Source organism: Halichoeres trimaculatus, unplaced genomic scaffold (genome assembly GCF_033239565.1).
Source record: "Halichoeres trimaculatus isolate MK-OKI-2021-1 unplaced genomic scaffold, fHalTri1.1 fHalTri1_scaffold_1, whole genome shotgun sequence".
Lineage (NCBI taxonomy): Eukaryota > Metazoa > Chordata > Actinopteri > Labriformes > Labridae > Halichoeres > Halichoeres trimaculatus.
In genome coordinates, this window is record NW_027437179.1 from 25,189,405 (window position 1) to 25,214,366 (window position 24,962).

The window sequence follows — 24,962 nt, forward strand, 5'->3', positions numbered from 1 at the left end:
TAAACTTTTACAGAAGGGACAAACTTAGGTAAGTTGGTAAGATAAAAAACTTTTTCATATATTTTTGAGGATTCGTATTGGAACTTCATAAAAATGGGAATCACCACTACAGGAACAAATGGTTAATTCCTTTTCCTCTCCTTTATTAGCCTTGACTCGCTGCCTCTGTCTGTTCCACAATCAACTTGCTAACCCGAGCTCACACAAAAAAAGATGCACAAACCCATAAGTCTTGTAACATTAAGAGGAAGTATTCGTGGACGCGCGCGCGCGCGCTGTATGACTCATTCACTGACGGTAACGTATTGCGGCACGCGTGAACAGTTGCATGTACCCGACAATGACATTTCCAAACAGGAGAATTATGGCTGAATTATGAGACGGGTTTTTTTTTTTTATTACTACAGACAGCAAGTAATGAACAGATTGTCACAGGGGACTCTGTGTTGAACTGAAGAACATTTTCATTAAGCTTTCTGTTGTGAAAGTGACCCAAAGTTGAGGGAAAATAGCGTTAAATTCGGTATTATGCAGTGTTGATATTGCTTTTAGCTTGGACTTCATGCAGGCAGATACGCGCGATTTCTATATAATCACCCTTATTGCCACTGTAAACAAAAATAATATTATTTTTGTTTACAGTGGCAATAGAAGTAATTACTACTATTGATATTTCTAACGCATCTGTTGTGATATCGACCTCAACGCCGCCCTTTTTCGTCTCTCAGAAATCCCCGGGAATAAATACAAGTAAATAAAACAGCCCAAAAGAGAAGTAAATACGATAAATTATTTCCTCATCTTCATAAGTCACTGGTCGGGGGTTGCGCATGACGTCAAGACGCATTTTGGATGAGCACGGTGAAGATGTTATGACTGGAGACCGGTGACGTATGTGGGTGAAGGAGCGTTAGGAGAGCTCAAATAAAAAGGCCATGTGAGGTCGAACACACTTCAGTCACTGCGCTGCAGAGAAATAAACTACAGACATGATTTGGACCATTTTCCTGCTTTTCCAAGCCGTGCTGCTGTACATCATTCTCACACACAGATCAAGGTATTTACTTTTTTCTCTTACTTCACTCGGACTTAAATCAGTAGTATGGAGAAAAAAACATGTTTTGGAATCAGATGTGATTTCATTTTGTTATTGTAACCCAGTTTGTGCAGCCATTTCTGATAAAAACTGCGTTTGGAATATGCCTTTCAGCATTTGAAGCTGTAGCCTACTTTTATAACTCAGCATGTTTTGTAGGTTAAGCAAGTTGTTCCCATTTCAGGAATGTGGTAAAACTACTGAAGTTAATCTTCGAAGTCTTCTTAGAGATGTGCTTTCTCACAGTCACAATCATGTGATTTGTCTGTGATCATTTGTAACTACTCCCTGTTATAACTCATGAAAATCGGTTAGTTGTACAAACTTTTGTTTTGTATGCATGTTTCCACTTTTGAAAAGAAAAGCTATAGCTTCATAATAGGAGGACCAGATAACAAGTTAGACATTTTCCCCTATTTTAGATCCAAGAGTGAGCCACCTCTAGACAAAGGAGTGATCCCATGGTTAGGCCATGCACTTGAATTTGGAAAGGATGCTGCCAAGTTCTTGAACCGAATGAAGCTGAAACATGGTGACATTTTCACAGTAAGTAGAGCAACCAGAAAGATGATGAACATTTGAGCTCATCTCTGACACTTAAGTGTTAAATTCAAAACATTTCCTTCTTGTAAGCCTGAAAGTTTAACTTTGGTATTTCAAAACACTGTTGAAATTTTGAATTTCAACGCTTTTACATCATAGTCGAACATTATCATCTGAAGGTGTGATTTTATTGAAAAGTATGAAATTAAATTTTTTAATCAAATGCTTTTTCCAACACTGCCACTTTAGGAGTCAATTCTAGGTCAGAAAGATTGCAAAGGGAGACAAGGGCTGTCTTATCTATGCACTGGACTGTCGATTTTAAAACCTGTCATGTAATTTTTCAGCTTGCTTTCATGCTCAAGAATTTCTGTTAAACTTGTATCACTGCTTCTTATCTAGATAAATCACTGAAGTCATTTATGTTAATGTACTCTTTTTTTCCCCACACACTGTCATCTAACATTTATACTGATGACTGACGCTGTAATTGTCTGTCATGCTGAACATGTTGGGTAGGGGTATTGATCTTGAGTTTTACACTCTTGAGGGACTCTTCATGTAAAACATTCATGTAAAATTTTTTACATTAATTGAGGTTAGTTTGTTTAGAAGTGTAGAAATAGTTAAAATATTCTGTGTAATTTTTCATCTTGTTTAATATATTTTTACTGATGATCTACAGGTGCGTGTTGCTGGACGATATGTTACGGTGCTGTTGGATCCTCACTCATACGACACAGTAATCAATGACTCGGACTCCCTGGACTTCAGCCGCTATGCACAGGTGCTCATGGAGAGAATCTTCAACCTGCGGCTCCCACACCACCAGCCTTCAACAGAAAAAGCAATGATGATAAAGTATGTACTTATTGTTTTAAAACAAACAAAAACGCCACTTCTGCCTTTTTTCATTTTAACTTCTTGTCAAAGTAGAGAGGGGAAATTTGTTTTTGGAAATCACCAGCTGGTGAGTCATTCATAGTTTGCTTCTGTCGGGCACCTCTCGCATTCTTAGAAGTTTATTTTTAGGCCTTCTTTCTTTTGTTATTTCTCAGCTGTCAATCAGCAGCTATTTAAAGAGAACAAATTAAGAGAACAGACACATCTATTCTAGTGACACACTGTAAAACAATGAAAACAGGAAGCAAGAGGAAGTCATAAAGTTGATGTTTAAACATGTGAGTACATAACATTTTCATCTGAGTCATATATATATAGTGCAGATTTATAGTGCTGATTTTAACATTTACCAAAGTTTGCCAAATCTCAGCACAAAGATATATTATTTCAAAGAAAATAGGCAGGGCAGCTGAGTCATCAGGCTGCTTTAAGGAAGAGTAACTGCACTGTTTTTAAAACATCAATCAGTGCAACATGAATGACAGGACGACTCTGCAGTGGCAGTTAACATTGTCCCTGTATGTCTGCAGGCACTTCCAGGGAATGAATTTACCCGCCCTAAACGACACCATGAGCAGACACCTACAGGACCTGCTGAAAGCTGAGATTCCACAGAACCAGACCGACTGGAAAGAAGAGGGACTTTTCGACTTCTGTTACAGCGTACTCTTTAAGTAAGTGCCCCCTCCAACACGCACACACTGTGTTGAAAGAGGAGCACGTTCATGTCAGAACAGTTTACACAGTCAGTCCTGAGCTTCTTTGTTCGTTAACAATGTGAAAAAAAAAGGATGGCTTCACTTTTATGACACAAATGTTTAAGATCATGTTTCTGTACTGATTTTGGCAAAATTATTATTATAAGAGTAACCACACTTGAATGAGGTAAGTATCATGAAAAGGTATAACTTTGGGATCCAAGGTCCTTGAGCCAGAGCAAGAAACAGGTTGGCGAGGTAGATTTCATTTGAGGAGAATAAGTTTACTGTCTTTCATGACATTAAATAACACAGGTAGAAGAAAAAAAACGTGAGTAGAATCAGTCACATGCTGTCCAGAGTTTCCTTTGTTGAAAAATGCCAGTTGAACTCGAGTGTGAACTGTGTGGGCTGGTTATCCTTAAATCAACACAAGAATGCTATTCACTGTTCATAAACAAAAAGAGAGTAGCGCTCGTTCTCACGCTTTCATCTCTGTGTTACCTGCAGGGCGGGGTACCTGACCCTGTTTGGAGGAGAGCAGAACAACAACCGCACGGATCCCTCACATGTTTACAAAGAGTTTAAGAAGTTTGATGGTTTATTAACCAAGATGGCCAGAGGCACACTGAGCCCAGGTAAGGATCCTAAAAACACCCTCAAAACCTGAAAGACAAACAAGGACTGCAGACTGAAAGGCCTGTAGAGTGCTTGGCCCCTTTAAAATGAAAATTATGGGCACATACTGGTCATGTTTTTTGCTTAACTAGTAATTAATATCTTTATACGTACTCTCAGATCTGGTATTCTTGGAAAGTCTAGATCTAGATAAAGGTGTTACAGTCAAGACTTTTAATCTAAGGAAAAGAAAAAGTTGGATTAAGTGACTTTAGATGATGTATTGCAAACCATTCATCATGACAAAGTGTGACACGTGTCCTCACTGTTTATATATGTCACTGTGTTACGAGTAACATGCTGTGACATCATCTTCACTATTGTTTCCAGGTTGCCACAGCAAAATTCACTTACTCAGCAGCTGACATAGTGTCTAGAAGTGATTTGGTGTTTTTGTAGACTTTAATAATCCACATTCATCGTCATAGTCCTCTACAGTCCATGATCTAACTTGTAGATGGCACTCACTCTTCTGGCACTGCTTCATTACCTCAGGCTTTACCATTCATTACATCACTGAGTGATACTTCCATCTGTTCCACTCACAACAAACTGAAATGTGGGCTTATTATGATACCATTGCAGTTACGCCTGAATTGTTACCTCTGTTCATCTTTTTGTCATTTGGTTCAGATAAAGCTCAGCTGTTTCTGCTTACTAATAGACTTTGTGATGTTTATCTTTGTGACAGAGGAGAAGAGGACGGCCCAGAGTGTTCGGCACAAACTGTGGGAGCTCTTGGCTCCAGCAGGTCTGACTAAGAACTCGGGGTCCAGCCCCTGGCTTCAGTCTTATCGGCAACTTTTACAGGAGGAGGGTGCTGACGAGGAGACGCAGAGGAGGGCTGTATTGATGCAGCTCTGGGCCACACAGGTGAGTCAGACATCTGTACAAAGCAAAATCTTTGGTCATGGTCGCCAGGAGAGATTAGACACGCTGCTTGTCAACAAAGGAACTTGATGCAGGAGTGTCTTTGTGAATTTTTTCCTTCCTTCTTGTCTGCAAAGAGACTTAAATTCAATAAGATTGAGATAGAGATATAGACAAAGAGCAGTACTCATATTTGGCACATGAGGGCGCTGTTCATCCCTACTTTCACTGCAGAGATTTTGAGGGAGGGGACTTAAAGCAGCTTCAGGGACACTGAGGATTGAAAAACTGAATGGCAGGGTGCTTTAATTCAAAGTAACAGACAAAGTAACTTTACTGATGTTTTTCACACACAGTTTTTCTTTGCATGAAAACAATCAAATACACCAGTGAGTAAAAATTATTATTAGGAGCATTGTGGAAAGATCTTATGTGTTGAAAATTTTTACAGCTACGGTTTTTAACATTTCTGTTTTACTTGGCCTTAATGTTTTGTGCACATCACTGGATTCAGTATTGACTCATGCTGTGCTGCTGGAGGGCTGTAATGCATCAAATGACTCCGTCAGACTTCATCAAGTGTTGACTCCAGCTTTTGCCTACTCCACACACTGCTTACTCATCCTTTTTTTAGCACTTGTTTCCATGGTTTATTTACATTGGTTTTCAAGTTTGAGTCATAACTTTTTAATTGTCTGTGAGTCACATTTTTTCATCCAAACTTAAGTGATAGAAATTAAAATATATTTTTGCATGACATACTTTCACGGCAAGAGATTTGTCATACGTAATGCCGTAGTGACATGCAGGACCGTGATCACTGTCAGTGCCGTGTCATTGAGATAAACATTCAACAAAACATCACTATTGTCTACACTCATTTCTTGATTCATCTGCCAAAAGTGTGAATAGCATCATCTTGTCCTGACACATGTTTTATGCATAGACTTGTTTTTATCAGCAGCACTGAGTAAGCATTCATTTCTTTTTGTAGTGTATTTGCAGACACATGAGAGGCAAATTTTGTGGTTATCCATTCAGTTTTCCCTATTTTGTTTGTATTCCTGGCAGACAGCTCTGAGGTTTTTGTCCTGCCCTTGGTTGCAGGCAGATGGCAAGGGACCTCAGGTTTCCAATGGCTTTCCTTTTTAAGTAAACCATTACCGAGCTGAGCTTTGCCAGTAGAGACACTATCCAGAGCCTACCTCCTCTCATCTCAGACACATGAAAAGAAGCCGTCCTTTTTCATCTGGATGGCAGTAAAGAGTCACAGGGCCTGTTCTTGTTATTAATTAAACTTGCTCGTAATTCATACTTTGCTGTTGGTGCAACAAAAGCTACACATGAACACACTGTGTCATGTGATGGTTTTATTTAGTCGATGAAACTACCATCTGTGCTGTCGCTATGCAGCGCCTGAGCAACAGACAGTCTAATCTTTATGTCTTTGTTTGTTTGTTTGCAGGGTAATGTTGGCCCTGCTGCTTTTTGGCTCTTGGGTTACTTGTTGACAAACCCTGAAGCTCAAACAGCAGTGAAGAAGGAGATGGAGACTTTAGAGGCCGCTCTGCAGAACGCACCTGTAGACACCCCTGTGTTTGGTAAGACCTCTGACCTAGCTTGTGTAAACAGACATTTAGGGTTTGAGGCTTCATTATGAGGTTATATCTGTGCCATCAGAAACTGAAATTGAATTAAAATATTGAATTTTAAAAGCATGAAGTGTAACTGAAAATTAATGTTTTGAAAATGTATTTATTTTTTTAATTTAATTGTTTTTTTTAATTGAATTTGAAAAAACACAGAATTCAATTTCAATTAAAAAAAGCAGTTTCAGTTTTAAAATTCAATTTCAATTCACAAAAAGCAGTTTCAGTTTTAAAATTCAATTTCAATTAAAAAAAAATCATTTTCAAAACATTAATTTTCAGTTACACTTCATGCTTTTCAAATTCAATATTTCAATTCAATTTCAGTTTCTGATGGCACAAATATAACCCAATACTTCCTGCTGGTAGGATGATTAGGTTTAAGCAGATGCCTTGAGCAAAGTTTTTTCAAAATGCAACAGAAACTGTGCAGCATAGAGATTTATTCTGGTAAATGCAGCTTCAGGACCAGATATGTATGGTGTAAAGCCCCCCAAAAATCCAATAAGGGTTTAAAATAAATTCAAATTTGTTGTGCAGAAACATTCATGAGGATCTGATGATGACTTTTTAATGTAACTGACGTCTTTTCTTCCTGTCCCATACCAGACAGTGCATTAGAAGAGACACTCAGACTCACTGCTGCCCCCTTCATCACCAGAGAGGTAGTGCAGGAGAAGACTCTCTTCATGGCTGATGGCAAGGAGTATCTGCTGAGGAAAGGAGATAGAGTGTGTTTGTTTCCCTTCAGTAGCCCTCAAATGGACCCTGAGATCCACCATGAACCACAGGTTTGTTGCCTTGTCCTGTTAAAGAAACGCATCTTTTGCTCCCCATCTCTGTCTCTGTACAAAAACTTTCTTAACTGCTAATAGGAAGAGCTCTAATTGTATTTGGCACTAGTTTGGTGCAGTTTAAAGTGCGATAAGTGCAGCTGTTTATATGGTGTGGAAGCATCGCCTAAACAAAGCTGACCCCGTTGTATCCAGTGAGAGTTCAAAGTCAGAGCTGTGGACCTGTCAGGGATCAGTTGAGTGTGGGAACAGAAACACAGATAATGGATGTGGGAAGGACGAAGAACATAGAGAAAAAACCCCAACTCTGTCTTCCTTACAAAAAACTAACACGTAATTAACCGTATGATCAAGTTCATGTTATCAGAAGAAGTTGTTTTTTCTTACTGCTTTGTTTTAATGTCTCCAGCTAAAAATTATGTTTCCCTTTCAGAATTTCAAATATGATCGCTTCCTGAACGTTGATGGATCAGCAAAGAGAGATTTTTATAAAGCAGGGAGGCGGCTGAAATATTACACCATGCCATGGGGCGCAGGGGCCAACGGCTGTGTGGGAAAGCACTTTGCCATCAATACCATCAGACAGTGAGTGTCCTAGAATTAGTTCAACATTTGTAATCACGTTCAGGCCTCACAGTGTGTCACAGCTAAAGAGTTGTTTCATCTTTTATATCTAGTTTATATCCTTCTCATCTTTATATTTCATCTGTGTTTTCCACACAGGTTTGTTTATGCAGTGCTCTCCAGCTTTGAGTTGGAGCTGTGTGACCCACAAGCTCGGATGCCAGAGGTAAATGCCAGTCGTTATGGATTTGGGATGCTACAACCAGAGCAGGACCTGCTTGTCCGATATAAACCCAGGAATGCATGCTAGGATTTCAGAAGACATGCAGAACAAAAACTTTATGGACATTTCAGCATGCACATTGTTTATAGTGTAAATATGCAATTTGTACTTTTGTATTCTACATTGTATTTATTTACAGTATGTTATTTATCAATAAATGTAACTCAAACCTTGTGTCCAGTATTGTGTTGTCAAGTATTTTTTGTTTGTTTTGGCCTAAATTGTTAGTTTAAGTCCATAAACCTCATTTTTTAACTGCTATAGCCCAGATTCTAGTTTGTAAAACAGGAGAAAGAGAATAATAAGACGTTTAGATGGATGTTGAGTTGTCATTTCAGCAGCTTTTAAAGGTCCAGCTCTTTGTGTTGATTATAGAGAGCATGAGTAAAATGAAGGGACTGCTTGTTCTGTAAACAAAGCCGGCCACACATCTGTCACACTCACACTCGCCTGCTGTTTGCATACGGAGGCTGAGTGGAAAGTTTAGATTTAGATGTCGCTTTGGAAAGCAACTGATTACTCGCTAGCAGAAACAGACCTGCTACGGAGCACAGAGTGTGAGGTACAGAAGGGATCTGTGAATGGACAAGAAAGAGTATGCTTTAATGTCAGGATTTCTGGAACAGATAACCAACACATCTCAGTTTGCTGAACATTAACTGAGAAAGAAGAGGATCATAACTATTCTTTGGAATCTTCAAGGGATTAAATACAGATTTCACTTTGGATATGTGGCACTTTTATCTCTTTTTCGTTTTGGGATAGACTACATTGGTGTATCAGTAGCCTCACTTTGATTTTTACTCCTAACTTTTGGTATCAACGTACAGAGCTGTTGTCATAAGTCCTGTCCCATGGCTCTTGGGTGCTTGTGTCTCTGTGTTAAGAGCTGTTTCTGAAGCGGAGACACAGTGTGGGTACACTGAGCAATGGCTGGCCGGATCTGCGAGGGTTAAACTCTCACAGGCTGCAGCCGCTGGAGGAGCAGAGTGAAATCAGCCCCTGCAGGATCCCATCAAAGTCTCAGGCGCCGGCCAGCAGCCAGCAGCACACTCACACTGGGAGCAGGAGGAAGAGGAGGGAAACCGAGAGCATCCCTGCTTACTCTACAGTCTCTACTTGTTGCTATTTACCTCACACGGGAGCGGCCGGACCAGGCTGGATATGGTGATATCTGCTTGAAACTCGTGTATTTCCCGACATGTCGCTACGTGGCTCATAATGCCTCCATCAGCTCCCAGCAAAGAGCCGAAGATCTGGACGGAGGACACATGTTTGAATCCTGCGATTAGTCCTGAAATGTTGCTACTATCCGTTCATGGGATGAACTGGAATATACGGGAAACAGGTATGTATCAGGTTTGTTTCTTTTTTTGAGAGTGTTTGATACTATTTTTAGCCCACATGGTCTCACTTGGATATTTTTGTCCTGTCTCTATTTGGCGTAGCTTTTTCTTATCCCAATATTTACGAATTGACTGGCAATAAATGAATCTGTATTTATACACAGACGCATTTTTCTGCGATATTCCGATTTTTTTAATTATTTTATTTTTTTTGCTCTATTTTTGTCTTTTTTGTGAGTTTACCTGGGTAAAATTAGCTTTATTTTTGACGTATTATTTCATGCGTTGTGAAACTAGACGCTAATCATCAAGCAGTTTGCTTGAGAGGTCATTCTCCACACTTATAGTGTGTTTCAGACTTTTATTCAGAGTTCATCATCAGCCAGTCCCCAGTATAACCTCAGTCTGGTTATATATTACTCTCTTGGGAATGGTCCAGCAGCATATTGACATTTACAATCCATAAACACGACCTGTCTTTGAATCGAGACAGTCGTTACTGTCGCACCATGGCAGGCAGGTTTCAGCACCACAGTCCACTGACAGCGACAGAAAGGCGGTTCAGCACCGGACAGCGCTCACAAAGTTGAGTCCAGTTTATCATTGGCCCTGATCTCCAGTACCTACACCCCCACCCCACCTCCACTCCTGTCAGCAAGAAAAGCGGCTGTGCTTGTTAAAGCTGATTAAAATGTCTATTCGGATGTCTGATGAGTGGATAAACCACCTGACATTCATGCTCTAGGACACAGTGAGACTGTTCCACTGCGCATAAATGTTCTTTTGTTTTCTTTTATTCACAGGAAGAAACAGGACGGTCCCTGATGCGGTCATCAGGAGGACCATGTCTTCTTAACCCACCAGACTGTATCTTTCAGTCGTTTTAGGTGACCGAGTGACTCGACAGTAAAGATGATCAAATCTGGACCTCGCTCGGCCTCCTCGGAGCCGCCGGACACTGTGGACATCATCCGAAGTAAGACGCACACCCGCCGGGTGAGACTCAACGTCGGCGGCCTCCTCCACGAGGTCTTATGGAGGACTCTGGACCGGCTGCCCCGCACCAGACTGGGCAAGCTGAGAGACTGCAACACCCACGAGTCCATCATGGAGATCTGCGACGACTACAGCCTGGAGAGCAACGAGTTCTTCTTCGACAGACATCCCGGCGCCTTCACCTCCATCCTCAACTTCTACCGCACCGGGAAGCTGCACATGATGGAGGAGATGTGCGCCCTGTCCTTCAGCCAAGAGCTGGACTTTTGGGGCATAGACGAGATCTACCTGGAGTCCTGCTGCCAGGCCAGGTACCACCAGAAGAAGGAGCAGATGAACGAGGAGCTGAAAAGAGAGGCTGAGAACATGAGGGAGAGGGAAGGAGAGGAGTTTACCACCACGTGTTGTTCCGAGAAGAGGAAGAAGCTGTGGGACCTCCTGGAGAAGCCAAGCTCCTCGTTTGCAGCTAAGGTAGAGTTCAGCTTTTCTTATTTCCACACAGCCAGGGCTGATCGTGTGGAAGAAGCACAGCAGAGTGTGGCATAAATAGTTTTAAAAAGATATCTTCTTTAAAAGTGGAGTGAAGTTTGGGCCTAATGAGCAGAGTTTAAATTTAGTTTAACATCCAGAGGCAAGCAGAAATCTCTCTTTGAGGCTAGTGTGATCTGATGTCTGACTTTCTTTGAACCCAAACTACTGCTTTTAATCTGTCACTTTCAGTAGCTTGAGCACAAGAAAGGGATAGACAGACAGAGAGGAAGATGTTGTTGTACACACTGCTGAATGTCAAACTTTTGATTATTCCTCAGTGTGTATTGAACAGTGGAACTTTGGAACATGTCATTTTGTTAAATTGCTTAAATCAATGAACCTAACAAGGCATACTCTCTTGAGGATAAAAGAATTGGGTGCTGTTTTTCTGGCGAGTCAATTAAAACCCCATTCTTGTTTTGTCTTTTTGAATGAAAACACGCCGAGCCTTCATTGTCTCCTATTGTTGGTGTCAACCAGAGACTTGTTCCTGAGCCAGGCACGTCTCAGAGAGGGTCTCTTCTCTATTTTTTTTTTTCCCTTGGTGGATAAATAAGTGACACTCATTGCTGGAGTTTAAACTGAAGAGACCCTTCTGGACAAAATTTGTATTTTTAGACCATCATGCAACACTCAGCCACCTCATCTTGGCTTCATTAGCTGTCCCTGCGTAATTTCCAGTCTAGCACTCAATCATCCAGCCCATCAACAGGCTCACTGCGAACACTCCAGGAACAAAAGTAATACAACTCACTGAATCAATGGGTGCAGTCATGTTAACAGCATTGTTAGGAAAGATCTGTCTGAGTCAATATTCAATTAAAATGTTAGATGTTTACCCACTGCTATTTTATCAACCAAACAACAGTTTGTAAAACAAGAGTTGCTGCCCTTTTCAGTCACTCATTTAGAAGATACATCAGGAAATAAAACTTTAACAACTGCTGCACTAAACTTAAAGTAGTTGTCGTATTTAAGACTCTATCAAAATGTCTTGTTTTAAGTGTCTAAAGATTTGACATTTTCCTACATGATATCATGAGACCACACAGACTGTCTGCTGCTCCAGCCACAAAAGATATCAGAGAGGAATCATTAGTCTAAAAATTTCAAACACCTCTTTGAACAGACCTTCCTGCATAATTTATTCAGCTCATTTACTGAGAGAACCTGCTCAATCTCTGACCTTGGATCTTGAGCCCTTAATTATTTTTCTTCATTATTCAATCACACTGCTTGAAGATATGCTCAGTTTAAAGCACTCAGCCCTCTCCCCTCCTCCACCCTCCTGTTTCCTCTGTAGCTTCCTGAAACCATTAATTACACTCGGAGCATCATACAGCGCCAGGTCCTCTTGTAATAATGCTGATGGGTGGACCTTCAGGGATTGGAAAAGTAAAACTTTTATATTCATAAATCTGTCATGAATTTTATCTATACAACAACCCTTAATAACCACTGACTGTATATTAAAAGAACAACACGCCTCCATCTCCTCGCCCTGAGATATGTTCAGCCAAAGCACTGCCTTAATGAGCACTGACATATTATGAGTGCAGAAGCAGGTGGAGCTAACAGGGACATGCATAACTCACCACTAAAATACCAGAGATCATCTCTCAGGTGAGTACCTTCCACAGCAGAACAGATTCTTCTGATGATGTAAAGCAGACACTTATGGAAATTTCAGTGAGTGTCTGTTGCTTTTTCTCTTGCTGATTCAACTCTGTATTGCTAATTGACAAAAAAAAAAGTTATAGGACTCTGTATTTCTTAACAAAAGTTGTCAGTCATATTTTTAACATCAAATTAAAACTCAGTATGGTAAAAATCAGTTTTAATGACGGAAAGCATGTTTAAGGGAAAAAAAGCGGGGACCCAACATATTGTGGCTTCGCTGAAGAGTGGTTTCTTTTCAATTAGCGGTACCAGTTTTGTCATCAGGATACCTAAAATTAACAAATACAATGTGATTAGAAATTTTGTTAACTACTGAGTACATAGAAAAAATCTGACAAATATATCTCATCAATTGCCTTTGTAACATAATTTTTAAATTTTAGACTTGAAGAATTTAAAACTTAATGGACACCCTGTGTGACATATATACAAGAAAAAGAAAGTGCATTAAGACATATCCTAATTTATTTACTCTATTTAGAAATGATTTCTTATTCTACTCCATTAAATCACTCACCCAAAAACATTTCTCCTTTTTTATTATTGTTAAAAAAACAAATTCTAACTTGATAATAACTTGCCTTGCTGTTCAAAGCTATCATGCTGTACCAGTTCGCAGAGAGATGACTAACCCCAGATGTTGTAATTGTGCAAACAAGACAAAAAGGCAGCTTGCATCGGTATTGTTTACCTTAGATTAGTTTTAAAACTAGATTAAAGATTGATTTCAGATAACTGACAATAATTAATTATTGACTCACAAAATAATACATCTTCATGCCCTTGAAGGCTGACATTGTGATCTGTGTTTGACTCTGCCATTCTCCAGCTTCTTGTAAACACTAACCTGATTAAAGTGAGAGTAGATGAGCAAACATGTTTTAATATTAAGTATTTACTCAGCACAGAGGTTCTCTGAGTTCACATCACCAGTAGTTTCTAAATAAAAGTCAGGAGCAGGACTGAGTAGTCATGTGTTCACACTGCAAACTCAGGCTCAAGACACACAGTCCATTAGCATAAGCTTGTAAAAAGATTAGCTCAATATGGCGATATTTGCAAATGAACAGTAATTACATATTTCAAACAAGTAAAAATGTCTTTGTGGTCTTTAATTCATCATTGTTCATTTCAGCTTTGACTGTCCTCGTCTCTGTCTCCGTCATTCAGCCTCCATTACTTTCGTCAGTCAAACACAGAATTAGAAACACAACTTTTGTCCTCCTCCCTTGGTTATACTTGCATGCAAGCTTTTATCCTCAAGTCCATACACAAGTACGCGCTGTACACACTGCACAATTAAAGGGAACTTTTGAATGGGAGGAAGAGTAGGGAAGCAGGCGTTGTCTGACTAATGGGGCCGTTTCCTCATGGGTTAGTTTTCCATATTAGACGGAGCACAGTAAAAATGTGAAATTGAGGTTAAATGGCAGCCATTAAATGCAGTCTTGTTTCTGAGGCTTAATTGAAGAGTTGAATCGGTGAAATGGCTTGTTCCCAAACACATTCTGCCTCATTTATTTTTCAGTGCTGATGAAATTTTAATTGCACATTAATAACGCTTGACTTAATGCCGCAGAGATAAGGTGTGATCCAGAATATCCATAACTCCAGATGTCTCTCCATGTCATCCTGGAACTTTTGGAGTAATAACCTTCCCAAAAATATACATCCACACCAGCTCTGCCTCTTTGACGAGACATTTTTCACATCAAAGCATCAGTGAAGGACACTGTGTGTGGAGGCAGTCCTTCTTGTTGGATGTGTTGTACGGTGCTACTGAGGACTTTTGGATCCACTTGAGTCTGCATTTCTTCCACGAGTATGGGTACTAAATTATTTACCACAAACAATATGGACTCCTGAAAACACAGAAAAAACTTAATGGTAATCATGGCATCAATAAAAGATTAGTTGTTGATGATACCAAGGAGTATATGCTGACAGTACATGTTGTCATTTTCAGCATGCACCATTGGGAGGAAAAGGTTGAGTGGGTTGTGAATGAAACCAGCCTTTGTAATGCAACATGTCCCAGCATGCCTCGGTTGCTCATGTAGGTGTAGGTTAGTATCATACTCTCAGGAGTTTAGCAACAGGGCAGGCCATTACTGTAGAGCCTGGAGGTTTGTTTCCGAAACTAGCAACCGGTTTCCTCAATGAGCATACAATGAGTGGTGGAGTTTGTCTGTTGTGAAAACAGCAGGGCAGAGCTGCAAAACAATGATGTCATGTATTATAATGCACCAATCACAATTTAGCGAAACATGAGATCAAAAGGTCATGTCTAAGGAATATTTCACTTTAATTTGTACTTCCTTAGCTAAAGCTCTGGTCAGGAGCTTTGTGTTTGTGTCAGTTTGGTGGCCCCTTGTGGACAAAGTGATTCCTCACCTCTGTGCTAATTTTTGTGACAATAAAAAAAACTGTCATTCTGCCCTCTTTCAAGATAACACAAAGGTTGCGTAATTCGGCATAAGTAGAATTATCAATTATCAACAGAGCTGATATTTGGCATTTTGAGACGTATCAGCATCTGCCTTTTTTTCTTATCCAATGGTCCAGTGGTCCAAAAGGAAATCAGTTTGAGGCTTTTTTTTTTGGCTCTGATTCAAAAATAAAGAAGTAAAAGATAAAATAACTTTTCATTTATATTGAAGTTTTGGGAAAACTTTATTTACTAAGGAAACTTTAAGGAGGTATTTATTTCCTTAAGTTTTCATTTGACTGAATAAGACATGCTGCTGAGCCAGGGAGCTGTTTAATTAACATATGCTTAAAGGTGTTGGAGTTTGTGTTATTCAAAATTTAAGGGCAATATTTTCAATTTTATATCAAATGAATTTCAGCTCTGAAAATTCGTTATCAGCTTCCTTACTCAGGCCCTTGAAAAAACATATTGGTCTATCTGTAATAATCAGGGGCGTGCTTGACTTGATAGACAGATGGTAACACAGCAATTGTTTCCAGGAGGGTAAAGGTCTGCAGGAACTCCACCTTTTTGCCTCTTGCTAGGTCGATGATGAGTTGGCATTGAGGCAACTGGCAACATTGGGCCTCAAAACTCAACCTCAGAACTGAAAGGGTGATATCTCTGAGAATACAATCATGTTTTATACACTCTGTGTGTAGGAAAAGTGGAAAGAGAAATGTTTCTTACGCCCTTGCAGTGGCTGCAGGCAAATGTTAGTCTTGTTGCTGTTGTTTGCTCTTCTTGGTCATACAGTAGCATCGGTGTTAACTTCAGTCTGTTTCATGCAGTGGCAGAGTCATGGGGGGCCAAATAGTGGCTATAGCCATCTCTTCGATCTGGTTTACCAGCCCAGTGGCCATTAGAGCGCGATATGCTATTCTGGCAATTTGATTCTATTATGATTTTTGGGGTGCTTTTTTAACACTACACCATGGGAAAATGTTAAATGATGAAGATAATGTCTATAGACATCAGGAGCCATATTTTCCCATAAAATGCACATCACACGAGTCAGAGAGAAACATTTCACCCTCTGCTGGAGAAAAGTGGAAACTTTTTTCCGATTCAGTTAATAAACAAAGACTGAAATGAAGAATTTGAATTAAAATAAAAATCAATAAATAGATAGATAACATTTTTGATAAAGAATCCCTATTTTGATATTGTCAAACAAAAAATACAGATGTGTCATGTTTTGAATTTTTCTCCCATCCCTAGTAGCCATCTTTAAATCCTAAACCATGATGAGGTATTTGCATTGTCTAAAGTTGAATCAACCATTTTTGGATTTGTTTCAGGGGACTGCCAGTTGCTTGTATCTCTCATTTTATCTTGTTGATAATTGAAATGGTACCTTAGAAAAAATACTCTTGTGGAGTCTTTGGCAAATTCAGATAAGCAAATAAAATGCTGTTATTCAGCATTTTAGCAGATTTAACATCATTACTGCTGTGATGAGGTTGAGGTTACTTTGTAGTGATCTGTGACTTAGTATTCATCAGCTCTGCTGCTGTTGCCTGGATTGCAGGACAGGATCTTGCTTTACTTTCTCTCTGCAGCTTTTTCAGGCTGCTGTCTCTGCATGCTTACTGTCATTATGTCCCAAAAGGTGTGATCATGTTTTCCCTGGTGTCACTTTTATTATTGGAAAAATACTTACAGTTTAACTAACTTATTTAACATCACCAGAAAACAACAGCTGTTAAAGGTCGTCACAGGAGCTTCAAGTTTATTTATCAACTGTAGCATTATTTTGTTGATTTTGTCTTTCAGATAAGTGTATTAAAGGTTTTAACAGCTTCAAACAAATTATTTTCCAAAATAATTTCATTGGTCACAGTTTTTCCTGTTTGTTTGAAAGTTTTATTACCCAAAGAAATACATCTCATTCAGTGAGTGCAGCTGCAGTATTAGTCAAATGAACATTTCTTCTGAATTCAGTTATTAGTGTTTTGATATTTGGTGCCATTTGAACACTGATGTAAGAAACATTTTTGAGCTTAGAGAGATGAGAAAACAAATGGACTGTGCCGCAAGCAACAAGAAAGAGATTCAACATATCATAGAGATGCAGCTATTAGAATCACACACAGACAGAAACACACATACACATATGCGGGGAAATATAATTGGTTTGTTAATCCATTCCAGGCATGGGAGTGGATTGAGTAAATAGTGAAAACAACAAAGTGCTGCTCTGTATGAAGCCACAGTGTATGATTCTAAAGAGGACATTATGATCTCTCATCGAACTTCCTGGAAAGTAAATTATACATAATGCAGATTTAATAGGCTGAAAAGGAACAGGCTCTGATTGTAAAGTTTCTGTTTAGCTTTGCAGAGTCTAAAATAACAGCATTGACACATACAACTTTCACTTTCTGACACCTCTGCACTCTGGGAATTAGAGTTTACGTCTCCTAAAAGCATCGCAACACTCTCTTTTTCCACTCAAGCTTTGGTCCACAAGAACCGGATACTAGGCTCTAAAAACTGACACTTAGTTGTTTTGCCCTGGCGGAGGCAGTTTGAACTAATTGCATGGAAACTTCTCCACTCTGTGAGCCAGAGAGAGCGCCGTGACTGGAGGCCTTTAACTGCACTTCTCACCACACATCAGACATGCCCAACTGACTTCACTGTAAGCACTTTGCTTTGTTGTTTGTGAAGTCTGGGAGATTGCTCTGTGCAAAGCAGGGTGGTGATATCCTCTGTGTTCTGTTACCTGCTCCACCACCCCACCACCCCACCATCCACCCTACAAAGCCCCAGCAGACAAGTTTTTTGTAAGAAAAGGGAGCAAATCGATTGCACAGACATTCAGATGTAAAGCAAGCTGGGTTTTTCGAGGACACACCCCAACTAGCCATTAGAACGTGTGACTTTCCACGGGCCGCTGCCTGCTGATAGCTCTGCATGAGGGAGCGCAGTCACTCATGCTAACCTCCACCACTGTGTCACTGGGGAGTGCAGAGTGGGACCAGAGGACATGCAGTATCACAGTCACTGTGATTTGATGGCCTCTGTTGTTATTTTCAGCTGTAGCTCGGAGTAATGGGGCTGAGAGTTTCCTCTGTCTCATTCTGCCCCCCTCTCTCTTACTGCATTTGTGTGTTTTCGTATGCTAATAACCAGGCATGGGGCTATCCGACACACTGTATTTTATGAGTTGTTTTCATGTGCTGTTGCTGGGTGACAGCAGCTCTGCCATTGTGCTTAGGTGAGCTTTGAATAGCCACAAATCAATGGCTCACAGTTTCCCCAGCTGCCAGACTGATTGCAGCGTAGTGTATCGCCGAGTCACAGGGACTGTTCGGCACTTCCCCAGAGGGAACCTAAAGTCTTCCTATCTCCTCCCTGCTCTCTTATCATCTCATCTCCCTGATTGTTTTTCTTCTGTAGTACTCCCTCCTCACATTACTCAAGTCCAAGTAACCTAATCAGCATGTAAGCACTTATTACTGTACCGACTCTAATTAAAGACAGAGCAAACTCCATGACTTGGTTTGTTTTTCTCATCTTAACGCATCAAGATAATAGCTATCCCAATTTTCCATAACACCAAGGAATGCTTTAGTTAAAATTAAGTAGCTGTGGATTTCTCCACTTTCTTATTGACCTATTTATCACTGAACTCATCAAAGACATGTGCAATGAAGGCAGCCTTTATCCAATGAGTTAGCAAATGAAGGCCAGTGGATTATAAGTTTATATTTTAGTAGCATCAAAATAAGTGTTTGTTGTGTGGCTGGTTTCAGAGTTAACTGCATGATTAAACTTTCAATTTGACAGGGTCACAACCGTTCCAGAGAGGCCAGTGTTTTATTTTAAAATGTGACCTTGTTTGCTGGTGACTTTCAGCTGATTATGACCTAGCTCAAACTCTGTTTATTTATTTAACACGCTTAAAACAACCAGAGTACTACAGTGGCCGGTTAGTACCATACATTTTACGAAGGCCATAACACAATTACGAATGGAACATGTTTAGCTTTATGAATCAATCATGCCATATTGTTAGCATTAACGTTGTATTGGTCATGAAGTTAAAAAAGAAAACAATGATTTGTTAACTTTTATATGGTCACACTTGTTTGTGGTCTTTTTGTTTTGTTTTGTACCAGCTGCAGATGGAGAAGGAATGAGTGGTCCAGGCCAAAATATACTGAGCTGCTTTAATCCAGACATGTGTTAATAAAAGCACTTATTACAGACTCAAGACCTCTATATGCCAGGTATTCAAATGATGAAAGCTGTTTTTAACAACTGAGCTAATCTGGCGATCAAATTTCAGCCTGTTATCAAATATTACAACAAGATTCTTGTCTTTTGACTGGTTGTTTGGTGTAAAGGGGTCCAGAAAACTAGAAAACCTGTTGGATCACATTCAAACATTGTGATTTGTGTATTTATTTATTTTTTACATAAGTAGGAATGTGACTGTAGTTGTTGTCTTAAATTGAGTTACTTAATACTGCTTAGATATTTCTTTGATAAAAACTAATAGCTTTCACAAGTGCCATGCATTGCCAGTTCCTGAACACACTGGCTTGCTTGCATGCATGCAAACCCAGCTCTGACAGGTTTTCACTGCAGATAAAAAAAACACACTGAAAATCTCGTTATTTCTGTGTAGTTTATGCAAATGTTGGTCTATGCCTGGGCTATGACAGAGTTTAAAGGGAGCTTTCTGAAGGTTGACAAGCAATACCTGAAATATTTCAACTATGTTTCACAGAAGCAACTATTACCCATGCAATGCTTTGAAACAAAAATATGCAGGTTGTCATTAAGATATAGTTTTCCTGCTTGTTTATTATGACCCAGATATAATACATCCTGGTCTTGTGTGCTTTTCTTTTTCACCGTACATTAGTCCTCTTACTGTGAGCACGCTCACTTTATATCCATTTCTTCTGAACTATAAATGAGTCTGAGGAGTCACAAGCAAAGATGTCCATGATAAAGTGCTGGCATGCTTTTCCTCTTTTCTTTCCCACACAGTCTTTATATAACACATCTATCTGTATAATCTTCATATTCAGGCTGCACGTAAAGATTTTCTTGTGCATCTAATGATGCCTTGCTCTAAACTGAGAGATGCATTAGCTTTATTGATTTATAACATGCCTTTGATGCTGTTTGATCAGGATGAGGAACCACATGAATTTCACCTCAGGAAGTGACATGTGCCATCAGAGAGGCTGCTGATCGATACAGAAAATCTGCCTGTGTGAACTGCAGGGATGAGGATTTTATTTTGAGCTTGGACTAAGTGTGCTCCACATGTCGCTTGTTTTCTCTGCCAGAATGATTTCTCAGGAACCTTAAAGACTCGTGTTGCAATCAAAGACTTTTAACATTAGCTTTTGGTGCATTTTCATGATTGCACTTTAGAAGCCTCAGCCCTTATCATAAAGCTCCGACTGCAAAGTGTGTTGCGCTCTCCAGTGAATTGCAGTCTTTCAAAGTAGTTTTTTCTTTCTGTTTTTTTTCTTTTTAAAGAAATTATGAAAGTTTTTTTTTTTTTTCCAGAGAACATGATTTTTCTCATGGTCCATGAATTATTTCCCTCTTTGGTTAGATGTGTTGTGTAACCAGTACTGGCCTCTCTTATTGAGACAGCATACATACATGGCCAAATGCACAGCCTGGCTTTACATTATTCAATTTCCCATGTGTAGCTGTGCATTGGTTCATGATTGTGAACATCATAGGCATGTTCAAACCTTGGCTAAAAAGATTACAGTCCCAGGGAAAAAATAGCCTTCGTTTATGTTTTTTTTTTTTTTACGGCCAGGAGGATGGTTATATAGCATTAAGGCTTGTGTAAGAGTGTGAAATTCTGCTTCAGAAAATACAAAGTTAAAAACCTTGTAAAAAAAGAAAAAACAAACAAGTAAAGTGTCTCAGTGCCAGTTAAATTGCAGAGTTGTAAACAGAGGGGCTCAAAAGAAAAAGTTCCTCACAGGAGCTGTGACTGGTCAGTATCTACTTGCATTTACTGGCTAAGAAAACATACCTTTTACTCTTAAACCATAACCATTTTAATATCTGATCTACAAAAAGCTAAATTAGCACTAAGATTGACAATTAGTTTATTGTAGTTCTGTACAGTTTCAAGGAGAAAAGTATCAGACAAGACAGTTTATAACTTTGTGGAGACCCTTTTACTTTTTCCAGAGCAGATATTCTGCAGGAGATAAATTTGGCTGCAAAAAAAAAAAAAATAGAATAAGACTTTGTGCCAGAAAACACAACTTCCAGATGTAAAGCACAGGTATCATGTATGACATTATTTACAGGGGGCGCCAAAAACAAAAAGATACTTCCTGACATTAGTTTTAGAGGTACAGTGTGTAGGAATGGGAATATATAGTGATGTCTGGCAGTCAGATACTATTTTAAAATGCTTTCCCAAACAACTTTTCTGTGCTGAGGCATTGATGGTCTATAAGGATGGGAAATTATTTTAAAGGCATGATCAAGTTTCCACCACTAAAAAATATCTTAATACTAATTGTTTTGTGCACAAGAACCATTTTCTTCTTCTTCTTTGTCTTTGAACTAGTGCTATTCATTCATATAATCTCTAAATACCAAAAAAGTACATATACAAAGTTTGTCCCTTCTGTCCTAATGTAGAAACATGAGAGTGCAAGATGCACACAGAAAGGTACTTCCTCCTATGGTGATACAAGGAGGCCCATCCAAAGCTAGCATGTTTACAAGAAGTTTATATTCAGTTTAAACACACTTTTGAATATTATATTTCATTTCTGCTAAGTATCTTCAGGTTAACGCTGTTAAACACTATACAATGCATTTTTGAAGGTCAGGATGTTGTTGTGTATTTAGTAGTAGATGTGTATTGCTGCTTCCTCTGTCTCAAACACCCCTAAAAAAGGATTCATGATTAAAAGTCTAAGTAAGAAAATCCTAAATCCGATACAGCAAATAGGATAACTAAATTAATACAAATCCCTTCTAGCTTGCATTGTTTTTCGGAAAATGACTGGATAGAAGCTTTTAGAGAATTTGAATTACCATGACTTAACTCCTTGAATACAGACACTGTGATTAATTTAGAGTTACAACAAAATAAAAAATGACATGGTTAATATATCAGGTCATTCGATCAGAGCATGGATGGCCCTTTCCTGTCTCAGCTATTGAGGTTATTCAGTTTCAGGAAGAGGTTTCTCATCTGTTGCCCCTTCATTGCCCTGCTGTTTCCATGGAGAGAGGTGATCTAGCATGCTACATTAGCTTATCATGCAAGCCAGCTGAGGCAACACTGTATGCTTCACAAACACACACACACACACTCCCCCTGCATAGTATCTCTGTTTGACAGATCTACTAAATCCATGCTTTATTTTTGGTTCAATGCCTTATCTGACTTTCCTCATATTCCTCATACACACATGTTTGGCTGAGTTGGTGCCTGTACAAAGTCCACGCCAGGGCTGCTGACATTTAAAAAGGTGAGGGGTCAATGGGAATCGGACCGAGACTCGACTACTCTTCTGCAGTTCTTCATTCATTATTCATTCACACCTGTCAGCTTGAGAACATCACTCAAGAAGATATAGAGTGGTGTAGGAATGAGTGGTCACCCGCAGACTAAAACAGAAGTTTCCAGAGAGTCAAATACTGGAGTCCAAAGACATCATGCTGAAAGTACAGCTACGGCTACAGTTTCAAAACACACCAAGGTTTTTATCACTCACCCTGCAGGCTTAGACTGAAAAGGTCAGACACTAGCCACCCATACAGGAAAGACAGACATGACTGAATAATGCAAAGAAATTCTGAAGACAGTACAATAAAATTTCCTGACATCAGATGTAAGTCCTGCGGAGCCTGTTATCCATCATCCAGTTTTTTACAGATTCTGATGTCGCCCCTTTTTGGCTCTGTAGCTCAAGTGTGACACGTGCTTCACCCTTCTTGTCATCAGTCAGTGGCAGCTGAACAAAAAGATGGCTCATGCATTTTTCAACCAGTTACTTTCGTCACTGCATACACCTCATCCAGGGTCACTTAGCTGCCAAGCAAATTGTGAAGGAGCACAGTGTGATGACACCGAGGCTGAGGAAGCTTTTGGCTTTGTGCTTTTGTTCAGCTGCAGCACCAGGGCTCAACTGATTTTGCTTACATCTCCTCTTAGAATTTGCTCCTCCACCATAATTTCCTCCTGTCATTCGAGATGTCTGAAGAACAAAGCTGAGTTGTATTTAAAGCTGGCTGAAGCTAAGAAAGAGGCTGCAGTGCCATTATGGGCTAAAAAAAGTGACATGAACAGATTCACACCAGAGTTCCAAGGCGTCATTGTGAAGCAATCAGAAGGTCATGCAGGTTACAGGTTGAAAGAACGGTCATGTAGACCTTAAAACAGACCATCACACTGTTTCCATGTCAGTTCTAACAGCAAGCAGAAGGTGTCTCTGAGCTTTCTTTAATCCAAAGGGCATCCTATATTTGATAGGGGATTAGACATATGATACACAGAGACAGAGACGGTTCATCGTACATAGGTCTTGTGTTATTTGATAATATCACTACAAATGTCAGCCTCTGATACTTTCCACACTTTGCTATCTAATTACAATGAGTACAAAAAGAAATGCACTGTACTAAGATAGTCACTTCACCATAAATAAACGGATTTCAGGTTCATTACAGAGAAAACACAACAAGAAGTGGGTTCAGCATTTTCTATTACCATTTCTTTGGCCAATTTTTATATCACTGTGAATGAAAGATATGAAACAACCAATCAGTCTTTATCTATAAAGTATCAAACCAGACTGTACTTTATTATGTTTTCAACAAAGACAAACCATCATGGAAGTAGGAGATCCAGTCCCATCTCACTGGCAAGACTCAAGCTGTTTTCCAAACCGCCTACTACATACTGCATGTAAATGTGGTTTATAGTAGGTACTGCACACTGTCCACTGCTTTTGCATGTATTACTAAAAGTTACGTAGATTATTAAAATAAAATGGATGGGATTGGCTCTTATTTTTGCAGCTGATGGAAAAACCACTTCCGAATATTCCACGTATTGTTAAGAAAAGGTAATTATTGGTTTATATGGGCTTTAATGAATTTATAGAAGGAAACACCTCTTTGACAACTAGAAGTAGCAAGATTTACCAGTGTTGCTTTCTCATCACTTCACTTCTATCTCACGGACCGGCTAACGTTAGTGTTGTTGTATTGTAGTTAAAATGCCGACTCATTCCAGTAGATGGCGGTAATTCCCCGAAACCTGCCACCCGCATTGACAAACAGCGTCAGTGCCATGCATTGTGGGAAACAGTATGCTAGGTAGACTGGTCTGTTGTATACTAAGAAATTTTCCTCAATCAGTTGGACATCCAGGGATTTTGGGCAAACTGACTACTACATACTACATACTAAATTTCAGCCAAATTAGTAGGCACTACTAGTGTAGTGGGCAGTTTGGAAAACAGCCTTAGTCTTATAGTAGTCAGCTATGCAGCATAAAGAAAGGTTCAGCGGTAAGCAACATCTTCCTTATAATAGGCAGAAACCTCAAGCAGAACCAGACTTATGCTAGAAAGCTATCTGCCTCGACTTTGTTGGGAGTTGAAAAGCAAATATATCTTCAAATATAAACCAAGTACCATAAGACAGCATGTAGAGTTTCAACTCTTGCAAATATAGGTGCTCTGAGTGGCTGCCAGACTGAAGAACGGTAATTACCTGAACCTGATACAGAACCCAACACCTGAAAGCTCCATGGACGGACAGTCAACAACAGGGTTCAATTAACACAAGATCGCCTGCAGTCTCTCACTGTGTGGCATCGTGTCTGCCATGCTA

At 39.5% G+C, this 24,962-nt stretch overlaps 2 protein-coding genes across 2 annotated transcripts in view; both read left to right on the forward strand.

The window, feature by feature from the left end:
* The first annotated feature begins 6 nt into the window (after window positions 1–6).
* LOC141797039 (prostacyclin synthase-like) lies at window positions 7–8,143 on the forward strand. The gene is made up of 10 exons (XM_074678431.1): window positions 7–1,057; window positions 1,519–1,642; window positions 2,325–2,500; window positions 3,073–3,216; window positions 3,751–3,878; window positions 4,610–4,791; window positions 6,254–6,389; window positions 7,047–7,228; window positions 7,665–7,816; window positions 7,955–8,143. The coding sequence occupies exons 1-10, from the start codon at window positions 990–992 to the stop codon at window positions 8,103–8,105; spliced, it is 1,443 nt and encodes a 480-aa protein (XP_074534532.1). The 5' UTR covers window positions 7–989; the 3' UTR covers window positions 8,106–8,143.
* A 948-nt stretch (window positions 8,144–9,091) lies between these two features.
* The window catches only part of LOC141796891 (potassium voltage-gated channel subfamily B member 1-like), a 46,295-nt gene continuing 30,424 nt past the window's right edge, over window positions 9,092–24,962 (forward strand). The window contains exons 1-2 of the mRNA XM_074678215.1: window positions 9,092–9,426; window positions 10,228–10,891. Of these exons, the coding sequence (XP_074534316.1) occupies window positions 10,337–10,891 (555 nt within the window). The 5' untranslated portion in view covers window positions 9,092–9,426; window positions 10,228–10,336. The remainder of the gene's footprint in view (window positions 9,427–10,227; window positions 10,892–24,962) is intronic.